This window comes from Helobdella robusta (genome assembly GCF_000326865.2).
Source record: "Helobdella robusta unplaced genomic scaffold HELROscaffold_31, whole genome shotgun sequence".
In the NCBI taxonomy this organism is placed as follows: domain Eukaryota; kingdom Metazoa; phylum Annelida; class Clitellata; order Rhynchobdellida; family Glossiphoniidae; genus Helobdella; species Helobdella robusta.
Window position 1 is genome coordinate 2,006,382 of NW_008704544.1, and position 21,366 is coordinate 2,027,747.

At 32.8% G+C, this 21,366-nt stretch overlaps 2 protein-coding genes across 2 annotated transcripts; both read left to right on the forward strand.

Annotated features, from left to right (window-relative positions):
* Positions 1 to 328: 328 nt before the first annotated feature.
* On the forward strand, positions 329 to 3,827 carry HELRODRAFT_174989 (hypothetical protein; the record flags this gene model as incomplete). The annotated part of the gene is made up of 6 exons (XM_009022418.1): positions 329 to 532; positions 794 to 919; positions 1,101 to 1,160; positions 2,434 to 2,563; positions 3,193 to 3,324; positions 3,787 to 3,827. 6 exons carry the CDS (start codon positions 329 to 331, stop codon positions 3,825 to 3,827), a joined length of 693 nt encoding a protein of 230 aa, XP_009020666.1.
* A 487-nt stretch (positions 3,828 to 4,314) lies between these two features.
* Positions 4,315 to 20,864, forward strand: HELRODRAFT_174990 (hypothetical protein; the record flags this gene model as incomplete). Its single annotated transcript, XM_009022419.1, has 29 exons — positions 4,315 to 4,457; positions 5,373 to 5,538; positions 6,441 to 6,515; positions 6,956 to 7,048; positions 7,189 to 7,308; positions 8,389 to 8,467; positions 9,013 to 9,062; positions 9,320 to 9,400; positions 9,743 to 9,790; positions 10,415 to 10,483; positions 12,782 to 12,856; positions 13,338 to 13,409; positions 13,730 to 13,791; positions 14,649 to 14,755; positions 14,956 to 15,061; positions 15,537 to 15,626; positions 15,884 to 15,990; positions 16,259 to 16,360; positions 16,661 to 16,824; positions 17,211 to 17,386; positions 17,560 to 17,638; positions 18,002 to 18,057; positions 18,283 to 18,329; positions 18,578 to 18,696; positions 19,044 to 19,252; positions 19,593 to 19,708; positions 19,936 to 20,090; positions 20,285 to 20,350; positions 20,826 to 20,864. 29 exons carry the CDS (start codon positions 4,315 to 4,317, stop codon positions 20,862 to 20,864), a joined length of 2,871 nt encoding a protein of 956 aa, XP_009020667.1.
* Between the last annotated feature and the right edge of the window lie 502 nt (positions 20,865 to 21,366).

Here is a 21,366-nt window from a genome sequence, read left to right on the forward strand (position 1 = left end):
TATGTATGTATGTATGTATGTATGTATGTATGTATGTATGTATGTATGTATGTATGTATGTATGTATGTATGTATGTATGTATGTATGTATGTATGTATGTATGTATGTATGTATGTATGTATGTATGTATGTATGTATGTATGTATGTATGTATGTATATATGTATATGTGTGTTTGTGTCTGTATGTGTTTATGTATGTTTGTTTGTATGTTTAAAGATACATTCATCTTAAGTCCAATTAAACAACCGACATTTCATTTTTTCAGATTATAAATAAACACTCCACCCTAAGTTCAACAAAAACAAAGAATTCACAACGAGTAAAAATGATGACAAAGAAGAGAAAAAAAATAAAAATAACAATAACAACAATCGTCTGGAAATTCCTGATTCTATTTTTAAACTTCGGGATTTCCACCTGCGATGAGTTAAACCTCCCTCTCCATTCCATCATCAAATTTTCCGATCATTTTGGCCAGTCGGTTTACGATAAAGTCGCCAAGGCAACCGCCATCATGGATCTCAAAATTGTTTCTCTTTTTTTGATTTCAATCGATTTTATTATTTTGAAACAATAATAATTATAATATTAATAAATTTTATTTAAGGAGGATTATTGATTGATCGATTTATTTAATTAGTATTAAACTAATTTTTAATTAATAGCAGTTACATTTTTATTCACAAATAGGTATTCGTTTTTACTCACTTATAATAACAATACTCTCGCGGTTAATAATAATAATAAATAATAATTATAATAATTTTAATAGTAAAAATAATAATAATAGCTAAAAATTATCAAGGATTACCTTCTATTGGAGCCCAATGTAAAACAAGTTGACGGTCAGAGCTTGACCAGTGACATGAAAAGGGCAGTACAGAAAATGCTACATAGGAAACTTATCGCTTTACATGTAAGTGTGTGAATTTGTCTCTCTCTCTCTCTCCCTCTCTCTCCCTCTGTGTGTTTGTGTTGTTTGTGTTTTCTTATGTTTGTGTGTCTGTGTGTGTTTGTGTCAAATTTAATTAATTTATTTAAAAATTAGAACACACAACAATACAATGAACAGATTTCAATTGTTAACTTATTCGCAGAGTCTTTCCAACATGTCTGATGTATCCTTCCGTCAGCACATATTTGATCCTACTCTTAGAGTTAGTCAACATTTTTAAAATTCTTGAAATTTTTGAAATTCTTATTTATTTCTCTCTCTCTATCTTTCTCTCTCTCTCTTTTTCTCTTTCTTTCTTTCTCTCTCTCTCTCTCTCTCTCTCTCTCTCTGTTTCTCTCTTTTTTCATTTTTACGATCCCTTTTCTTGCTTCGTCTTTTTTTATATATCTTCATCTACTAATCTTATAATTATTCTTGTTGAAAACTAAATCCAATACATTGAAGAATTTATAGGCATGATATTTTTGATTAACAAGTAGGCCTGCAGTTTAAAAAATAAAATAATAACATATATACGTATGTAGTAGTTATAAACTTTTGAATGATAAATTGATAACCGACACTTATGTATGTATGTGAGTGTGTATGCATGTCTTTGTGCGTGTATATGTACCCGTGCACGTGCGTGTTTGCGATTAAAGTTTGTATGGAGTAGGGTATAAATTATGATCGTTCATAAGAGAGCGAATGTGTCAGTGTGAACGAGATGAAATTGAAATACTGCTTGTTTAGGTGCGTTACTTCTTTTAACAGGCAACATTTTTATCATTTTTGTCATCGTCATCAGCATCGTCGTCATAATCATCTTCATAATCATAATCATAATTATTCTCCTCCTCCTCTTCCTACTCCTCCTCCTCATCATCTTCATCATCATCATCTTTTTCATCATCATCATCTTCCTCATCATCAGTTGTCTCTCAGCAGTGAATAAATTTTCAGCCGGTGACAAGGTGCAAACGCATTGCAGTTTTTTATATTCTCCACTTTTACAAATTATTTTCTTTTTATTATTTTTCAAAAAAAAGAGGCACAGCTCTTGTTATTGTTATTAGCATAAACATTGTGCGGAGACCAATCGATACATGCGTAACGTTATTTTTATACGTATAATATTCCGTGCGAGCGTGTGTGTATGTGCCCAGCTTAGCGATGCTTTTGATTCTGCTAATTAATGTTTTATAATTGCTTTTTCTGAATTTTTATGCACCTAAAAACATATTCAATACCTGTACGTACATATATGAATGTATGAAATTATATATATGTATTTATTTATATGTGCGTGTGTATGTGTTTGTATTTATTTTAATATGTCTAAGTGACACACAATTTTCATCACGTACTACACACAAACTCACGCGCACACACACACACACGTACACACACACGTAAACACACACACACACGTAAACACACACATACACACGTACACATACACATAACAGCAACCAGCAACACATTAATTTTTCCAGATGACATACCCCGAGTCGAAGAATTTAAACTACACTGACTTCATACTCGTCCGCAGTGCACAGTTCAACGACATGACTGTAAACTTCACAATGAGCACTGTGCACATCCCTAACAGTGTCTACGAGAAGTGTAAGTTTCCGTATGTGTGTGTTTGGGAATGTGTGTGTATTTATGTGTGTGTGTGTGTGTGTGTGTCTATTTGTGTGCGTGGGCATGTATGTGTATGTGTTTGTAGTTATTTGGAAATATCCACACGTATATCATTAGACAGAATAGTTTTTGTTGAATAGCAAATATCAAAAGTTGATAGGACGAACAATGCATCCATTAGCATTACAATCATAGACCAAAAATAGGCTAGGCTAAAAAAAACATAGAGAAAAAAACATGTCCAAAATGTTTACAAAACTCAAGTGTATGTGAATAAACTGTGGATATAATAAATGAACCATAATGATAATTCAAACGTCAAAAATTCGAACAGACACAATAAAATAAAAAATTTAAAAATTATAGACACGCAAAGATAAACAGTAACATGAGTATTAACGTAGACACGAACATATACAAATATGTATACATAACCAACAAAACATATCCACTCCATAAAAGTCCTCAAACATACAACAAACTAATACAGCAACACTTTTACAAAATATAATCACAAATAACCAACACTATACAAATATACAGAAAACATAAACATACACCGAAGACAAACAGCAACATGAACAACACAAAACATGAACATACAACAGCGTCAGACGTCTTGAACGGTGTGGCTTGGTCGGCCAGTCTGGACGACACATTCAAGAGGAACAACGAACGAGATGAACATCTTAAATGGCAGTACTTCTGTAGCTCCACTGGCTTCCTACGCATGTATCCTGGTTAGCGACGGAAGAGGATACAATGGGATTCGATGGAGTTTAACAGGATTTGATGGAATGTGTGGATAATTATGGGATATGGTGTAACATTTAACTGGAAGTATTTCTGTCATTCTATCGACTGCGCATATATCCTAATTAATGAATGGATGTGATATCATGGGATAATGATGGGAGGTGATATCCTGATTAATGATGGGATGTGATATTATGGGAGAATGATGTGATGTAATATCATGGGATAATAATGTGATATGATATCATGGGATATTCTGTATCTGTATCCAAGGAGCATTTCAGTTTAGTTACTTCAGAAACGCTCAATAATGAGGGGACAGGATGGGATAATGATGGAATGGGATGCAACTTGATGTGATCTGATGTTCTTACTTTCAATTTTAGATTAAAATTAATTTTATTTGTAATTATGCTTTCGTATTCAAAAATAAACACAAAAATCAGTTTTCATATCAGATGAATATGTATGCTTCAGAATTCAATAAAATGAAGCAATAGGACATAAATAAAATGTTTTGGATGTTAGTTTCTGCAAAAATTAATATAAATTAAATATAAGAATCTATTAAAATGATTTAAAAATAGACGCGAAACGAAATAAGATACAGACAGTTTGGGTAGAATTAAGAAGATTGGCATGAAATGAGACGAATGAAAAAGCATTTGGTGTGGTTTACAAACGTTTTGTTTATGTTTAAATTGTTCTTGTATAGGAAGGACGATTTGTCTCATTATCTTTGTTCTCTAGTATTATTTTTTTATATTTTTCAGTTTATTGTTCTTAATTTTCTATTGTAGGCAAATGTATTTTAGTGATGTACGTTTAAGGATGCTTTCATGTGTGAGATAGTGAGATATTCAATTTTGTATCTTCATGTAAATGTTTGCCGCAGGTTGACACCTACACACACACACACACGCACACACGCACACACACACATACGCACGCACATACACACACACAGGCACAACATGGCAGAAGGTGAAGTCCAACCAGATCTACCCGAATGTTTACGACTGTCGTCTGCAGAAGTGGTCAGTATATTGGCGCTACGCATGGCATCACTAAATAAACCTAATAAAATTCCGTGCAAACAAACACGACCAAGGCAGACGTAATTGCTGTTGACACATACTCGCTCTAGAGTACACACACACACACGTAAATTTTTCAACACATAATTACACACACACGCGCACAAACATACCTATATACCTTTTTACACTCCATACAAATACACACACACATAATTGTTTGTTGATGAAAGATAACGCTTAAACCTTCTTTCTAGACATTAGCATATTAACGCGCAACTATTGTTTAGTATAAAAAATCTTTTCACAGACACTATTCTTTTTACTTAAACTAAAATAACTTGAAGATAGAGCATGCTTCTTTCAAAAGTGTTAGGATTACGAGATAAAATAAATTCTCATTTATTTCATCATGGCCATTCGTTTGAATATTTTCAGACTATAACACTTATCTTCTACATTTGTTTCATTCAATTCGAAAAATTGTTTTGAACTAGTTAACAAAAATTAAAATTTTCTTGCTTGGCTTATTATCTGACATTTCTTCAAATTTTTTTCTGTTTAAACCGTTTTAAAAAAAAGTTTTTATCCTAAAAATTTATAAATCAGAAAATAATTTTTAGTTTTTTTAAGAATTCTTAGTTTTTTCACTATAACAAAATAATTTGTCCAAAAAAATCATAAAAGACATACTTTTTCCTGATATTCAATAAAAAGTCCTCTCCACTCTGAATGCACTTCTGTAACGTTGCAATTGATTTCACGGTTTTTTTTGGTTTTGCACTGCAAACGAAAGACAGAAAAAAAAACTTTTTCGACAAAACATCTCGCATAATAACAGTCATCGTTACACCAAAAACCCTACAAAAAATAATAACTAGACAAAACATTTTGGCAAATGTTCCTACGTAGAAACCGACAAACAATTGTGTCACGATATAGACAAATTTCTTTTTGATACACTCTCTCCCACACGACGAACGACTCAACTTCAGGTATATACAAGCTTCCACATCGCCGAAAGTCGTCATATTTCTGATGGATGTCGGCGACGGAATGAAGAATAAGATGGAGTTAGCCAAAAAAACTGTCAAACTTTTCCTCGATACTCTCACAGATGAGGATTATTTCAACGTTATCTTTGTAGGTTTTCTACTCCATGTTTGTATCATTTTTTTAATGTTTTTATATTGTCAAAAGATGTTTTAAAAATTAAAAAACAATGTTATAAAGTCATCTTTTAACACGTTAACATTGCTCATTGTATTCATTTTTGTGTAGAAACATTTTAATTCGGCATACCGTAACTGCATTCCTTCTATCTGATTACACACATCATAACTAAAATTTCTTATAAACTCTGACAAAAAAAAATTTTTTTTCAAAGCATACATTGAAATAATTTTGCCAGTCGTGTAAGTCGGAACATTAGAATCATAAGTAACTCTATAAACCTCATTTCGTAAATTTTTAATGCACCTTGGGTTCTTTCTTCTAGCTTTCTCATTTTTTCTCATTCTATTTTAAAACTGGCTGGTTTCATGATTTCGTTAAAATATTTACAACAGTATTTTTTCCCTTCCTTATATCATTAATCATTCTCTTTATGGAGTAATTTTCTGCTTTTAATCATAGGCAAAAGTAACTTCTACTGCTACAACGGATTGCATAAACTGTTCTAAATTTAATTTCGCCATTGTCTTTTTTAAATTTTAATTAGTTAATTTGTTTTTTAATAGAGTATTACAAATAAAACTTAGTGTCTGAGCTTAAACGATGTTTATTTGACACTGCCGTGTAGAATTTTCACGAAACGAGTCAATGGGATTTTAATTTAAATAACTTTTCTTCCATATTTTGCTTGTGCTGTTTCGTCTCCATGGGCAGAATTAATTACAATTTACTTTAAGAAAATTTTTAAATTTGATTCTCTTATTTTTTTCGAAATTTTTTAACGTGCGAAAATAACATTGAAACATTCCCAGTGATAAGATGATGAAATGATGTTATATGATGTGATTTGATGTGTTTACATTAACAATAACAAACACAATTACAAACAGTTCTCATCGACATTCAACTACGCAGAACTGTGTTTCAATTTTTCACTTCTCCTGGCAAGTAACGAAAATAAAAATGTTAGTATTGAAGTATTAATTAAATGATAGTCTATCTGCTTTATATTAGCATTGTAATGTAGTAATATTGAATTGGGTATAGATTAGTATTCTATGAGAATAATTTGTTATCGTACTACTATGTCTGTTTATATTTGTTATTGTTGTTATACGCAGTAAATGAAATCAGTGTTATTTTTACTTACACACACGCAACCACACTTACACTACAAATACACACACACACACGCACGCAAATTTTCTTTGTAAAACAAGTTCAATCACATTCACACATATAAAAACTAACACACCGCATATTACAAGTACAAGGCACACACACACACACACACACACACACACACACACACACACGCACACACACACACTCAAGCAAACATGCCCGAGCTATTTTTTAAAATCAAAATTGTCAATTTATTTTCTAATTTTCATGTGAATTGCAGAGAGTGGTGACATACATTGACAACTACAAATGGTTTAAAAGCAAGACATCTTACGATGACGGTGTAAAAGAAGCCCTCAAGCTTATATCCACAGTTAGATGAATGAATGAATAAATGAACGAACGAACGAACGAATGAATGAATGTTTGATTGGTAAAAACGAATTATAACAAACATAACCATTATCAACATCTTCATCGTCTTCATCCTTTTCATCTCCATCCCCACCACAGTTGAACAACAGCATGTACATGAACCACATATGCGAAAGATCCCTCGTCATGCTGACATCCATGCTAACCAGCAACATCCAGACTCTCATCTCAGATATTAACAGACATCCATTCTTCAAGGTACGACGAAAACAAAACTTTACACACACACTTACACGCACAAACATACGCACGCACGAACGCAAACACACACACGGACAAAACACGCACGTACGCACGCTTGCACCAGCAAACATACACGCATCCAAATACGCACACCTTGTTTTCAACGTTCGTTAAATGTTATTTTGCAAGATGAATAAAACTTTTTTTGATATTATTTTGTTTTTGCTGTTTTGAGTCCTATTTTATATCCAAAAATTTTTCTTATTCTCCATTACTTTGTTTTTTTGCTTTTGGATTCATTCATCAATTATGAAAATTACCGTCTGTCATTTATTCATTCATTCGTTCGTTCGTTCGTTCGTTCGTTCATCACTCATTCATTCATTCATCCAATTCAGTTATTCACTAGTAGTAGTCTGAAATAAAGCACTCTACTTTATTAACGAGCTTTTGATTCTAATTCTATTAAACACTTTGCTTTTCTTCTGGGCTATCCATCTTATTCACCCACCCACTCACTCACTCACTCACTCACTCACTCGCTCGCTCGCTCGCTCGCTTACTCACTCACTCACTCACTCGCTCGCTTACTCACTCACTCACTCACTCACTCACTCACTCGCTCACTCACTCACTCGCTCACTCACTCACTTTTTCATTCTCTCAATTTTATCTATCTTTTTTTGTCATTTTTTCTTGTCTTCCTCTTTCTTTCTCCTCTTTTTCTCTCCTACTAACTTCCGCATGTTTTTTTCAATTGAATCTTTACTTTTACTTATGCACTGTTTTAGTTTAATTAACTTTTTATTCTTTTACATTGATTTCATTCATTCATTCATCCATCTATCTAATACCTGTTTAATCATTTATCTTTACATGCATTCATCCATTAATTCGTGCATCTACATTAATGCATGCATCCACATTTATGCATGCATTCATTTACATAGTCCTCTATCCATTCATCAAACCATCCATTTATTCAATCTATTGTCATTCCTTCATTCATTCATTCATTAACTCCATCCGTCCATCATCTAATTTAATTCTTTTAATTTCTCCAATTTTATCCTTACAATGACGCAAATGAACTAGGTTAAGCCGTTCATCTATTTGCTTGGCAAGGATAAGAGTAGCAGAAACCTCGCTAGAGATATCGCTTGCAGCAATGGAGGTTGGGATGATGATGATGATTACGACGACAATGATGATGACGATGATGATGATGATGATGATGACGATGACGATGATGATGATGATGATGATGACGATGACGATGATGATGATGATGATGATGACGATGATGATGATGATGATGATGATGACGATGATGATGATGACGATGATGATGACGATGATGATGATGACGATGATGATGATGATGATGATGATGATGATGATGATGATGATGATGATGACGATGATAACAATGACGGTGATGATGATAATATATATGTCGTATATTAGTGATAGCAAAAGTCGAAGTAGTAGTAGTAGAAGTAACTGTCGTTGTAGTAATAGCAGCAGCAGCAGTAGCAGAAGCAGTAATAGCAAATGAAGCAGTAGTAATAGTAGAAACAACAAATTTTGTAGTAGCAGTAGCAACAATAGTAGTAACTGAACCAGTCTAGCTAGCAGAAGTAGCAATTTAGTTAGTGTTAGTAGTATTATCACGGGAGGATGTGTTGGTATCAGCGATGCCATTGTTGATCAACACAGGATTCCATGCTCGCATAGACTCTGATGAACAAATATTTGAACAACTATTGGTTAGTGTTGGTCGGTTTCATTACATATTTGCTGATTCTTTTATATACTGCTCTGTTTGTTCAATCTTTTACTCTCTCTCTCTCTCTCTTTAGTCTATTTAACCGTTCTTCTATTTGTTTATTCACTCGTTTATTCATTCATTCACTTATTGATTTATTTATTCATATAATCAATCATTCATTCGTTCATTTATTCATTCTTTTAATCATTCATTCAGTCATTCATTCATTCACTCTTTCATTCATTCATTCCAAAGAATTTCATAACGGTCCTCAGTAACTCATCGATAACGAGCAACCGAGAAATTACATGGACCAACATATATGAAGACACTGCCGTAAGCAATGACGGTGCTAGTGCAGCTACTGCAGCTGCTGCTGCTGCTGATGATAATGGGAAAACTATGATGATGATGATGATGACAATGACGATGATAGGAAAATTATGATGATGATAATGATGATGATGATGATGTCGTGTAATAATGGTAACAAAGGGGAAGAAGATGATGATGAAGATGATTTCGAAATGACCGTGATGGTGTTATGATGACGACGACAGCTATGGTGATGATGAGGAGATATAATATGATGATGATGAAATGATAATAAAATAGCAACTTGATTTGACGATAGAAAATTATTTACATGGAAAATTGAAATACATTTTTTTCTCGCAGGGCTTAGACCTTATATTCACCATTGCCAAACCAGTACAAGTGAATAAGGTTAATATCTGTTCTGATAGGAAACTATGACGATGGTGATAATGATGATGATAAGAACGGTGATGAAGAAAATGATGGGGATGATGATGACGGAGATGACGACGATAATGATGGTGGTGGTGATATGACGATGATAAAAATAATGATGACCACCGTTAAACTTTTGATTATTTTGGCGGTTATATCTCTGGAGACAGTGATAATTTTTATTACAATAAAATGAGTAAAAATGATGATGAAGACGCTGATGATGAGGACGATGATGATGAAGAGGACGACGACGATGATGATTATGATGCTAACGATTTTTTATTGGCTGCTATTGAGCCAAAGGCAATGATCGTGACGCTGCTAGACGATGATTACGACGACGACGACGATGATGAAAATGATCATGATGATGAAGATGATGACGATGATGTTGTTGATGTTGATGATGATGACGATGTTAATGATGATGATTAAACAATGGTGAATTAATTTTTAATTTGTATTCTTCATATGACATATGAACTTGGAGCTTGCGCCCTTTATTATTTATTCCTCTACCTCATGTTTATGTTATAATATATTTTTCCAAACCTATCATTTCATAATTTTGTAAATATAACAATTATTATTCAGAAATTTATTGGCGTAGTAGGTGTGGACGTTGCTATCGTTGAGTTTGAGAGGCTGTTCAACTCCTTTCAAGTATATGCGATTTGTGTTTTGTGATGTTTGTCGTTACTGTTGTTGTTGTTGATAATGTTGTTGATGTTACGTGTTTGTTGTTGTTGTTTTTGTTGATGTTGTTGATGTTCCGTGTTCGTTCTTGATGTTATGGGTTAGTTTTTAATGGTGTCATGTGTCTGCTGCTGTTGGTGTTATGTGGTTGTTGTTGCAGTGTTTGTTGTTTATGTTGTGTTTTATGTTGTCGTCGTTATTTTTGTTGTTAATTATTTTATTGGTGTCGTCATCTGTTAATATGGATGTTGTTTGCAGTTGATTTTGTTGTAAAATCAACTACTTTTAACGTGCTTTTTCTAAATTATTATTATTATTGTAATAGTAGTAGTTGTAGCAGCAGTATTAGTAGCAGCAGCAGCAACATCAGTAGTAGTAGTAGTAGTAGTAGTAGTAGTAGTAGTAGTAGTAGTAGTAGTAGTAGCAGTAGTAGTAGTCGTTTTTGTTGTTGTTGGTCTCATAGATGATCTTTATAATGGCATAGCGGTTTCGGCCAGTAAATAATGCCGTCAATGTTAATAATTCTCCTTGGATAGTTTCTAAAGATTTTGTTATTATTATTATTCTTGTTGTTGTTGTTTTTGTGGTCATTGCTTTGTTTTGATTGGTTTATGTTTGGCTTGTTGTTATGGTTTTTTTTTATACAGTGATTTATTGTCTTCTGAATTTTCCAATGAAGTAGTAGTAGTAGTAGTGGTTGTAGTAGTTGTAGTACTGCAACAGTAATAGAATAAAAGAAAAATAAATACACATGAAAGTAGATATAAATAGCGAATATAACGATGATGGTAATGATCAATACAATATATACTACTTATATTACTATTATTATTCGAAAATTTGTATAGCGCTAATTACAAACAAAATGTTTCTCAAAAGCACTGTCTAAAAAAAAAATCATTTGAATTGCTACGATAAACCAAATCTTAAAATCTTATAATGAAAACAAAAATGATTTCAATAATTTCTTGAATAATTTTTCTGTCAGTTCGGGCTGTCTTAGATGACTTGGTAGACTATTCCAAACGGCTGGTCCACATACTGAAAAACCTCTCAGCCATTTTCAAGTTGGTTTGGAGCACACATAACAAGTTGCTATCATCAGACCTTAAGCAGACATTTTTAAAAGACAGTTGTTTCGGTGCATGCATTTTTTTCAAATAAACTGGCGCCATTCCCTTCATACATTTGAACATGATTGTTGATATTTTAAACAAAATTATTTTTTTGACCATTAACCAGTGCAGTTCTCTGAATATTGAGGTGACATGGTCAAACTTTTCCGCACCAACCACGATCTTAGCTGCCCGATTCTGAATTGACTGAAGCACAGATAACGATTTTTCAGGCAAACCAAAAAATAGGCTGTTGCAGTAATCCAGTCTAGAATGAATAAACGAATGCACTAAACTTTGAATAACATCTTTGGTTAAGCTTTTGCGGATTATTTTTAATTTTCGCTGTTGTAGGGTTGCAGTACCAGATAAAAACTTGATATGTTCAGTCATTGCCAGTCTAGAATCAAAAATGACACTGACTATTTTAAAGAGAGTTTTAACGTTGCATAACTTCTTCAGACAAATATCACAAAACCATTTAAAACTATCGAAACTACGTGTCACTTCAAAAGCTTCATCACTAAAACCAACACATTTTATGTGAAAACTATTTTCGCACTGAAAACATTGAATGCATTGCAAATTTTCTTTTCCTGATTTCACACATTTTGTTTTCGTACATTTTGAAGCCATATTAATTTGATTGTTGTGTTGTTCGTTGTCCGGGTGAGTTCCGAAACGAAAAAAACAGCAAAAACAGCATTAAATTAAACTTTCAAACGGAGAAAATATATATATAAATATTCGTCAAAATTTTCTCTATCAAATGAAATTAAATTTAAACTAAATACTCGATTTTAAACTATGAAATTAAGAAAAAATACGGGTGCAAATCAAAATGTGGCCTGCACGTGCTACCGATGAGCGATGAGTATGCTACCGATACTACTACTACTACTACTACTACTACTACTACTACTACTACTACTACTACTACTATTACTACTACTATTACTACTACTACTACTTTTTTACTTCTGCCTCTATTACTTCAACCATAACGATAATAATAATATAATTTAATTTGTATTATTAAAATTAGTGTTAATATTACTATGTTAACATTTTTAATATTTCAATAATAGTTTGAATAATCTAAATATGCTAATTAATTTGAATAATTTAAATATGTTAATTTTTTGCACAGCTCGGTGTCGACGCTTACGGATTCATAATCACGGAGAGCGGCAACGTCGTCTACCATCCAGAGTTGAAGGCCAAGGTGAGTAAAGGTCAAGTGGAGGTCAAGTGAAGTTCACGCGGGGTGACAAAATGTCGATTGGTGTTATGTTACAGTGGAAATTTTTTTGAATGGGCTCTTTTTACGTACTGTTGTTATAGTGCCTGTGTTAATAAAATCATAAAAAATCATACATGCAAACACACGCGCACACACACGCACACACACACGCGCACACACATGCACATACACACACGCACATACATACACACACACACATACATACTGACAGAGCAAGTATAAGTACGAGTTCTCATACAATCCTTCGAGTCACATTGTCGACTTGGAAGACCTGGAAAAGATAGATGTCATAAAAGATGTGAGAGTGTGTACATGTGTGTGTGTGTATGTACTTGTGTGTGCTTGTGTATGTGTTTGTGACACTGTGTGTGTGTATGTCTATCACTGAAGGAATGGATGAAAGATTGATTGAATATCTAAATGAATGAATGAATGACAACAGATAAAAGAAGCAATGATGAGAAGAGAAACAGCTTACATGAACATTAACTCTGTCGGTCTCTTCGATAATTTTGTTAGTATGACATCATTATCCTTCCTTATGACGTCATCATCGAAACTTATTTATTTATTTTTTTTAGGGTTTTTTTATTCAAAATATATTACTGACAATTTGTAGTTATTAAGTTATTATCATCATCATTATAAATTTTAATTATCATCTTTATTATGTTTTCATACGAACTGCGTTTTCCTGAACTTTTTTTTACAATTTGTATAATTAATTATATAATATTAGACTAATAAATAAATAAGTGAGTGAAATGTAATTATTCATATAATAATAAACTAATAAATAATATTTATGGGTAAAATAATTTTTTTGTAATCAAGAAACGAGTAAATATGAGACGAGGTAACTGTTTCTTCACGCCAATCGATCATACGTCTTTCAGGTATTTCTTATTTTCTGTATTCAATTTTTAATCTTTAAATGAAATAAACCATAAAATTATAGCGAAAAAACTTCCTCAACTTTCATGCTACTCTTCTTTGTGACTTTATTTCTCACGGAAAATGTATAACGCTATGGTTAAAGGCATTACAACAAACAAAAGAATAATTAATTAATCAATTAAATGTTTATTTATAAGTTATTAGAGTGAATGTTAATTAGTTGATTTCATTAAACCGTAGTTTCGGCTTAGTTCTACCTCAACAGTATGGGAGAGTATGGGTGGATGGAAAGAGGAAATTGCATGAATTTGGTTGGTTGATTGATTGAATAAATTTTTGAATGAATGAATGAATGAATGAATGAACGAATGAATGAATGAATGAATGAATGAACAAACGACCGAACGAATGAATGAATGAATGAAGAATTGATTGATTGAACCGACGAACTGCCTGGCTCACTGACTCACTGAATTAATAAATGAACAACTGAATGAATGAACAAACTTGCTTTGATGATATTTCATTTAAATAAATGATTAAACTTATAGTTATAGTTAAAGTAATGGTATTTGGTAATAAACAATAATTGAATGTTTTAATTATAAATTGATACAAATAATATTGATATTGTTTTAATATTATTCTAAATATTTCATGTATCTAATTTTAATAATGAAAAAAAAAACAAACCAGATTTTTCAAGTTGGAACTCTGATCAATTCACAGTGGCACCCTGGTTTGCCAACAAAAGAATTTATAAATTGACTTTTATCTTTAATTTAAAAATTATTTTTTATTTATAATAAAAAGATAATAATTTTTTTTATCGCACTTGTTCAATCATATTCACCAGGCAATACTGTAGCTTCGACCTGAAAGAGAAGATGAATTCTCGTTCTGAGACGTTGTACCATCAGTTAAAAATTGCTCAAACCAACTCTAAGATATACACGGAGAAATGTTGGCGACTTTAATTTCTGTTGACTATTTTCGTTTGTGTGTGTGTTATTACATTCGTGACGTCAGCATGGATGACATTGATACTGATGGGGATAGTGATATTAATGATAATGATAACGACGATGCTGAAGATATAATGTTGGTGATAATGATGATACTGATAATGACACTGATGGGGATGGTGTTGATGCAACAAACAGGCAACGAGGAGTTAGTAATGAACCTACTGTACGACATTGAAGCGACCAGAGGGGCTTCCAACAGCTGGATGAAAGAGAATTGGGATTCAAAACACGCTCAAATTAGGTCGGTTACGATGGCGATGATGATAATAATGTGATGGTGAGGATGATAAAGATGATGATGATGATAATGTGATGATGACGATGTGGTTGTGACGATGGTGACGGTGATGATGATGATGGTGATGATGAAGAGGATAAGAAAGTTGAAGAAAGTTGAAGACGAGGAAGTTGATAATGGTGATAAAAAAGATGATAATGATGGTAATGAAATGGAAGATAATGGCTATGACGGAAATGATGATGATGATGAAGAAGAAGATTATAATGATGAAAAAGATGATGGTAGAGAGGATGATGATAATGACGACGATATCAATGTTGTATCTCCAGGTCGTATGAATGATAATGACTTACAATGGCATTGTCTGCTCCGATGACGATCGTATTAACAAACCTAAAACTATGACGATGATGACATAAACATAAATTATGATAATGAGACTGACACTAATTATAATTATGTTAATTATTTGTAGGAGTGATGGGGTGGACATGGTCTACTTCGGAACGAAGGGAGGACTCACTAGATATTTTGTCTTCAATCAAACCAACCAAGAACTCTTCGAGTTCGAAACACTTTTTTAAACTTTTCCCTACATATATTAATATTTATAAAAATATTTATATCAGTGTTTAATAAAAAGTAAACATTCGGTTTTAAATTACTATTTTCCTAAATTTTCTTCTCTTTTCTCCCTTAATTTTTAAAATAAAATTATGAATGTATAGAGTGTTAGAAAAATTAAAGTTCCAATATTAAAATTTATTTAGAGGCTTTCTAAATTTGCTTGAATTTTAAAATAAAAAAAAATTTTTTACGCAGAGATTATTTAGAGCAGACGGCAGTTTCAACATCACAGTCCCTTTACTACAAAAGAGCCATCAATGGAGGAGAAGATGTTTTCACCTTTTCATTGCCCTTCCTAATTGGTTAGCTATATTCAGATTGCATGATTGGTTGGTTCTAATTGGCTGGTAAAATTGGACTGTTTCTAATTGGCTAAATATGTTTAAATCGCTTGGTTGGTTGATTGTGATTGACTGGTAGAATTTGAATGTTTTAGTAGACTAATTTTGTTAAAAGTACAACAAAAACGCTCGCAGAAAACAGTAGAAAAAAAATTTATTTTCAGATCAAATTTTTAACTTTTTTTAAAAACATTTTTAGATTTTTTTTCTACAAAACACTTTTCGGCAGAGAGCAGTATGAACAATGGAGATTCCTCGTCATCCTATCCTCTGCAGTATCAACCGCCATCACATTTGTACTCTGCTAACATGGACGACATATTGATTTCTGGTTCATTCATACTTATTTTATTATTCTTTTTATTTAATTATTCATTTATTACTTGACTATTTCTTTGAGGTTTCAACAAAACACACATAATGTACGTTATCAAGCGTAAACCAGGGCAGTTATACACGTTGTAATCTGTATTCAGTCCGGGTTACTGCAACCTGAAGAGCCAGCGTCTTAACTATTGATACATCTCTCCTCCCACATGTGTCATGTTTAAAGATGACAATGTCAGAATTGATAATGTTCACGCACACAAACACACGCGCACACAAACAAACGTATACTTACACATACTAGCCAGTGCGCCAGTGGTCATCCATAATGACGTCAGCGAGGGTGTGGTCGGTGTGGTTGGCTTGCTGATGAGGTATTCCCAGTTCAGACAGATCCTCAATGAAACTTCAATATCCCTCTGTCGTCTTGGTGAACATCAGCCGTGCGTGAAAACTTGTGAATCCGAAGTTCGTTTGTTTGTTCGTGTTTGTTTGTTTGTTCGTTCGTTCGTTTTTGTTTGTTTGTTTGTTTGTTTGTCGTTTTTCTGCTATCTATGTACTTTGATGCACTTCATTCATTTAGGTTATAGAATGTTACCTGATAGATCAAAATGGATACATCGTTTATTCTGAAGACTCAGCTCAGGTCCGTTGATTTATTTTATTGAATGGTTGATCGCTTGATTGATTGGTTGATTGATTGGTTGATTGATTGATTTGTTGAATGATCGATTAATTAATTGATTAATAGATTGATTGTTTAATATCTCACTTTTTGTCTATAAATTCAATAACATTTCAACTTGTAGTTATTAGTCGAATAAAAAAAAAAACAACAATTGAAACACGAACAGTTGGGCTATTTTCTTGGAGAACTTGAAGGATGCGCGCCGCGTATATTGAAGGATCTCATCATAAGAAACGAAGAGGAATCCAACCTGGAACGAGACCCCAACCAAGATGGCTACCACCACCATCATCATCTGGCTAACCTTGGCGATGCAACCAAAAACTCTGGTATATTCAACAAGTTAGTATTGATGATGATGAGGACGATGATGGTGATGATGATGACGATGATGGTGATGATAATGATGATGATGGTGGTGGTGATGACGATGATGATGATGTTGATGGTGATGATGAAAATGATGATGGTGATGGTGATAGTGATGAATAATGTTTGTCATTATACGTCTACAGAATTGAAGTTACGGACCACCAGGCAGTTTGTGAAATAATAAGAAAGTCATCGTCAAATTCAGAAGCTCTGAGCAACAACGTTAGCTAAGCACTCACTGAACTTACTCGCTCTACTGTGCGATGACTAAGTGATGATTAGAATGATTAAGATAGTGATGATGATAAGGAAAATGATGATTGAGATGATTTTAATGGTTATTACTGACAGAGGATTATGATTGTGGGTGGGTATTGTGACTGTCGAACATGATTGGAAAAATTATAACGATAACGATGATGATGGTGATGATGAAGATGTAGGTGATGATGAAGATGATGATGATGATGAAGATGATGATGGTGAATCTTATCACTATAAAAAATGAATATTATAACGAATATTTATAATATTATAACGGATATTTATCACTTCATCATCATAAATATTTTTTTCTCTTAATAGCTTTCGTTTACCGTCTTGTTGAACAAACTAGTATGGATACTAAGTGAAGTTTACATGTGAGTCAGAGAGCAACAATTTTGAATGGGTGTATGATTAATTTATGTGTTAATTATTTTTATGTTTATCTAAATTAAATAACCTAACTAAATTTGTCTGTTTGATCTATCGTCTGTATGTTCATTAATCAATTGATTCATTTATTCATTAACTTAGCAATTCATTCATTCGTTCGTTCGTTCGTTCGTTCATTTATTCATTCATTCATTTATTCACTCATTCAGCTTCATGAGTCACATTGGTTCTGTAGGAGCATTTTTTGGATTCAAACGTTCGTTTGTAAATGTTTTGTTGTTGCTTTGTATCTCAGTTAGAAACTGCGCATAAATAATGAATAAAAATATAATTACTACAATTTGATATAATAATAAAATAATATAAAATCTAATAATTATTAATTATAATTATTCATTTATTTATGCAACCATCTCTTCATGAAGTATTAGAAGTTTTAGAAAAAATATATAAACACAGCAAAGATGATGGGCAATAGTATAAATTTAATTAATTTTGATTCAGAAACGACGAACGAGACAACACCACCTCTACCAGTGACAGCGTTTGACGAGGTTCCGCCAGATCTGGAAACTTACAGAGTCCTTATGACTGATCTCATGAAGATATCATCGGCCGAACAGGTTTCATTAATTAGCTAATTAGTTAATTATAGCTTAATATAATATTATATCCTAATTACGATATTAATTATTATATTATAATTGCGATGTTAATTATGTTAATTGCATCAAAATGGCGTCTTACAAAGGGTCCGATTGTTAGTTGCTCCTATGTATGTGTGTGTTAATGTCTATATACGTTTCCAGTGTATGAGTGTAGGCCTATGTTTTTCTGCATGTATGCCTATTGAGTAATTTGTTGTCTTTGAAAAATCTACATCTACTAACTTTTTTCAAACTATCTGCGCTATTCACATCAATGAGGGTTACATTAACTTACAACTCCTTGCTATCCGACAACAATACAGGCTGGAAAGTGGAAGGACAATTGTATGCGGCAGTCCGGTTTTAATGCAGACGTGGCACTGGCTTGCCTGCGGAGCATTAAGAAGGCTTACGAACCGGGAATTCTTGGATTCAGACCATGCATCCAATCATATACGAGGTACGAGCGCGAGAAAGTTAGATTGCCCCAAAATGGAAGGATTAATAAGAAGGAGAGAGACATATGCACCAAGTTTGTTTTGTTGTGTTTGTGTGTCTGTGTGGTCTGTGTATATATGTGTTGTGTGTGTGAGAGAGAGTGTATTTTTGCGTGTCTGTATCATTTACTAACTCAACTTCGAAGGTAGTTATAGAAATTAAACAATCCACTTGAATAGCCTTATTCAATTTTGTATTAAAACTGCGTAAGTGGCCGTGTAATTTAAAATTTATTAGTAGTAGCAGTAGTGGTAGTTGTAGCAGCTACTGCAACGGTAGTAGTAGTAGTTGAAGTAGAAATAAAAATACTAGTAATAATAGTAGTAGTAACGTATTGTTTAAGTAATCGTTAAATAACCTTTAAACCTTTCCAGGCCATACCTGATAACGGATGTACCGCACACAAATCTCATGTTACTAGCAACTGATACGACGTGCATGTGTGAAGATACTCCCACTATCAGTAGCAGACCTGTCGAAGTTGTCAGAGGTGTGTGTATGTTTATGTGTATGTGTGTGTGTATATGTATTTGTGTGTATGTATGTTTGTTTGTGTGTGTGTGTGTTTGTTTCTGTGTGTGTATAGAAGATAATAATTACGCGATGGTGTAAGGGTTAATTCATGTACGCTGTGTGTGTTTGTCGTTGGAACCTCTGAAGCAAGTGCACAAGGGAGATTGACCTTCAACCTTTAACCTTTTGATAATAATAACATAGACCCGGCTGCAATGGAAGGGACGTGCGACAAGTTGACCTTTGACCCGAACGTTCAGCAGCTGAGGCCAACGACATCATCATCAGTACCACCCTCGCTATCATCATCAACATCAAAATGCTCTGTGCGGGTACAGCATGAAGATGATATGAGCTGGGTGAGTAAATTTAAAAAATTAATGAAATGAGAGTGGTAGAAGTAGTGGTAGTAGTGGTAGCGGCAGTAGTAGCAGCTGTAAATGATAATAATAATAATAATAATAATAGTGACAATTTAAAATTTGGTCGTAGTAATAGTAGCAATAACAATAAAAATCTATTTCGAATGAAACAATTAACACCACGTGATCAGAACCAAGACGAAACCAGCCAATCAGAAACGGGGTCTCATTTTTGCGGGGACGGTGTGTCCATTCACGTTCATCGTTTCAGGACTACTACTTGCATACTATTATCATTCATAATCAACCTCATTAATATTCTATGCTACGTATTACATATTAATTTTTGTTAATGTATGTAATAGATTTTAATTAATAATGTAATTGTTATAACACATATATTCATGTGTGTCTGTATGAGCTTGCTTGTGTGTGTTTTACGTCTGTGTGTTTGTGTGTTTGCGTGTGTGTGTTCAAGCCAGTAACTTGAGTTTTATTTATTGATTGCATTTCAAAAAATCTTAGAAAATAGATCAAACGATTTGAACTGTCCGATCGGTTGTCATTCATGTAATGTACTGTTGACCGTAGAATTTTTATTATGTATATATATATATATATATATATATGTGTGTGTGTGTGTGTTTGAATGTGTATGTGTATGTGTGTGTGCTTATATAATATACCATAAGTTATACATAGATACATTCATACATACAAAAATTTCTACAGGATTTACTTGAATGTTTAATCGAGTATGAACTAAGTTAAAAACTTGATAAAATGTGAATTTGGAGTTTGAATTTTTAAATATAATTTTAGCAAAATTAATATGAATGAATGAATGAATGAATGAATGAATGAATGAATGAATGAATGAATGAATGAATGAATAAATGAATGAATGAATGAATGAATGAATGAATGAATGAATGAATGAATGAATGAGAGAATAAATAAATAACTAAATAAAAAAAGTGATTGAATATATATATATATATATACCCGCTATAAATTTGGCTTAACAAGTTTTTTTTCTTTCATTTTCATATCCGTAGTTTCATGACGAATTCAAATTGAAATGGCTTTATTAATTTGAAATGAATGATGAATAGATGGATGGATGGATGAATTAGTAGATGGACTAACCAATGGATGGATTGATGGATGAATGAATGAGTGAATAAATGAATGTATGATTGAATGTATGAATGAATGGACGAAGGAATGAATGGATGAATCAATCAAAAAACATGTAAATTATTTTTATAAT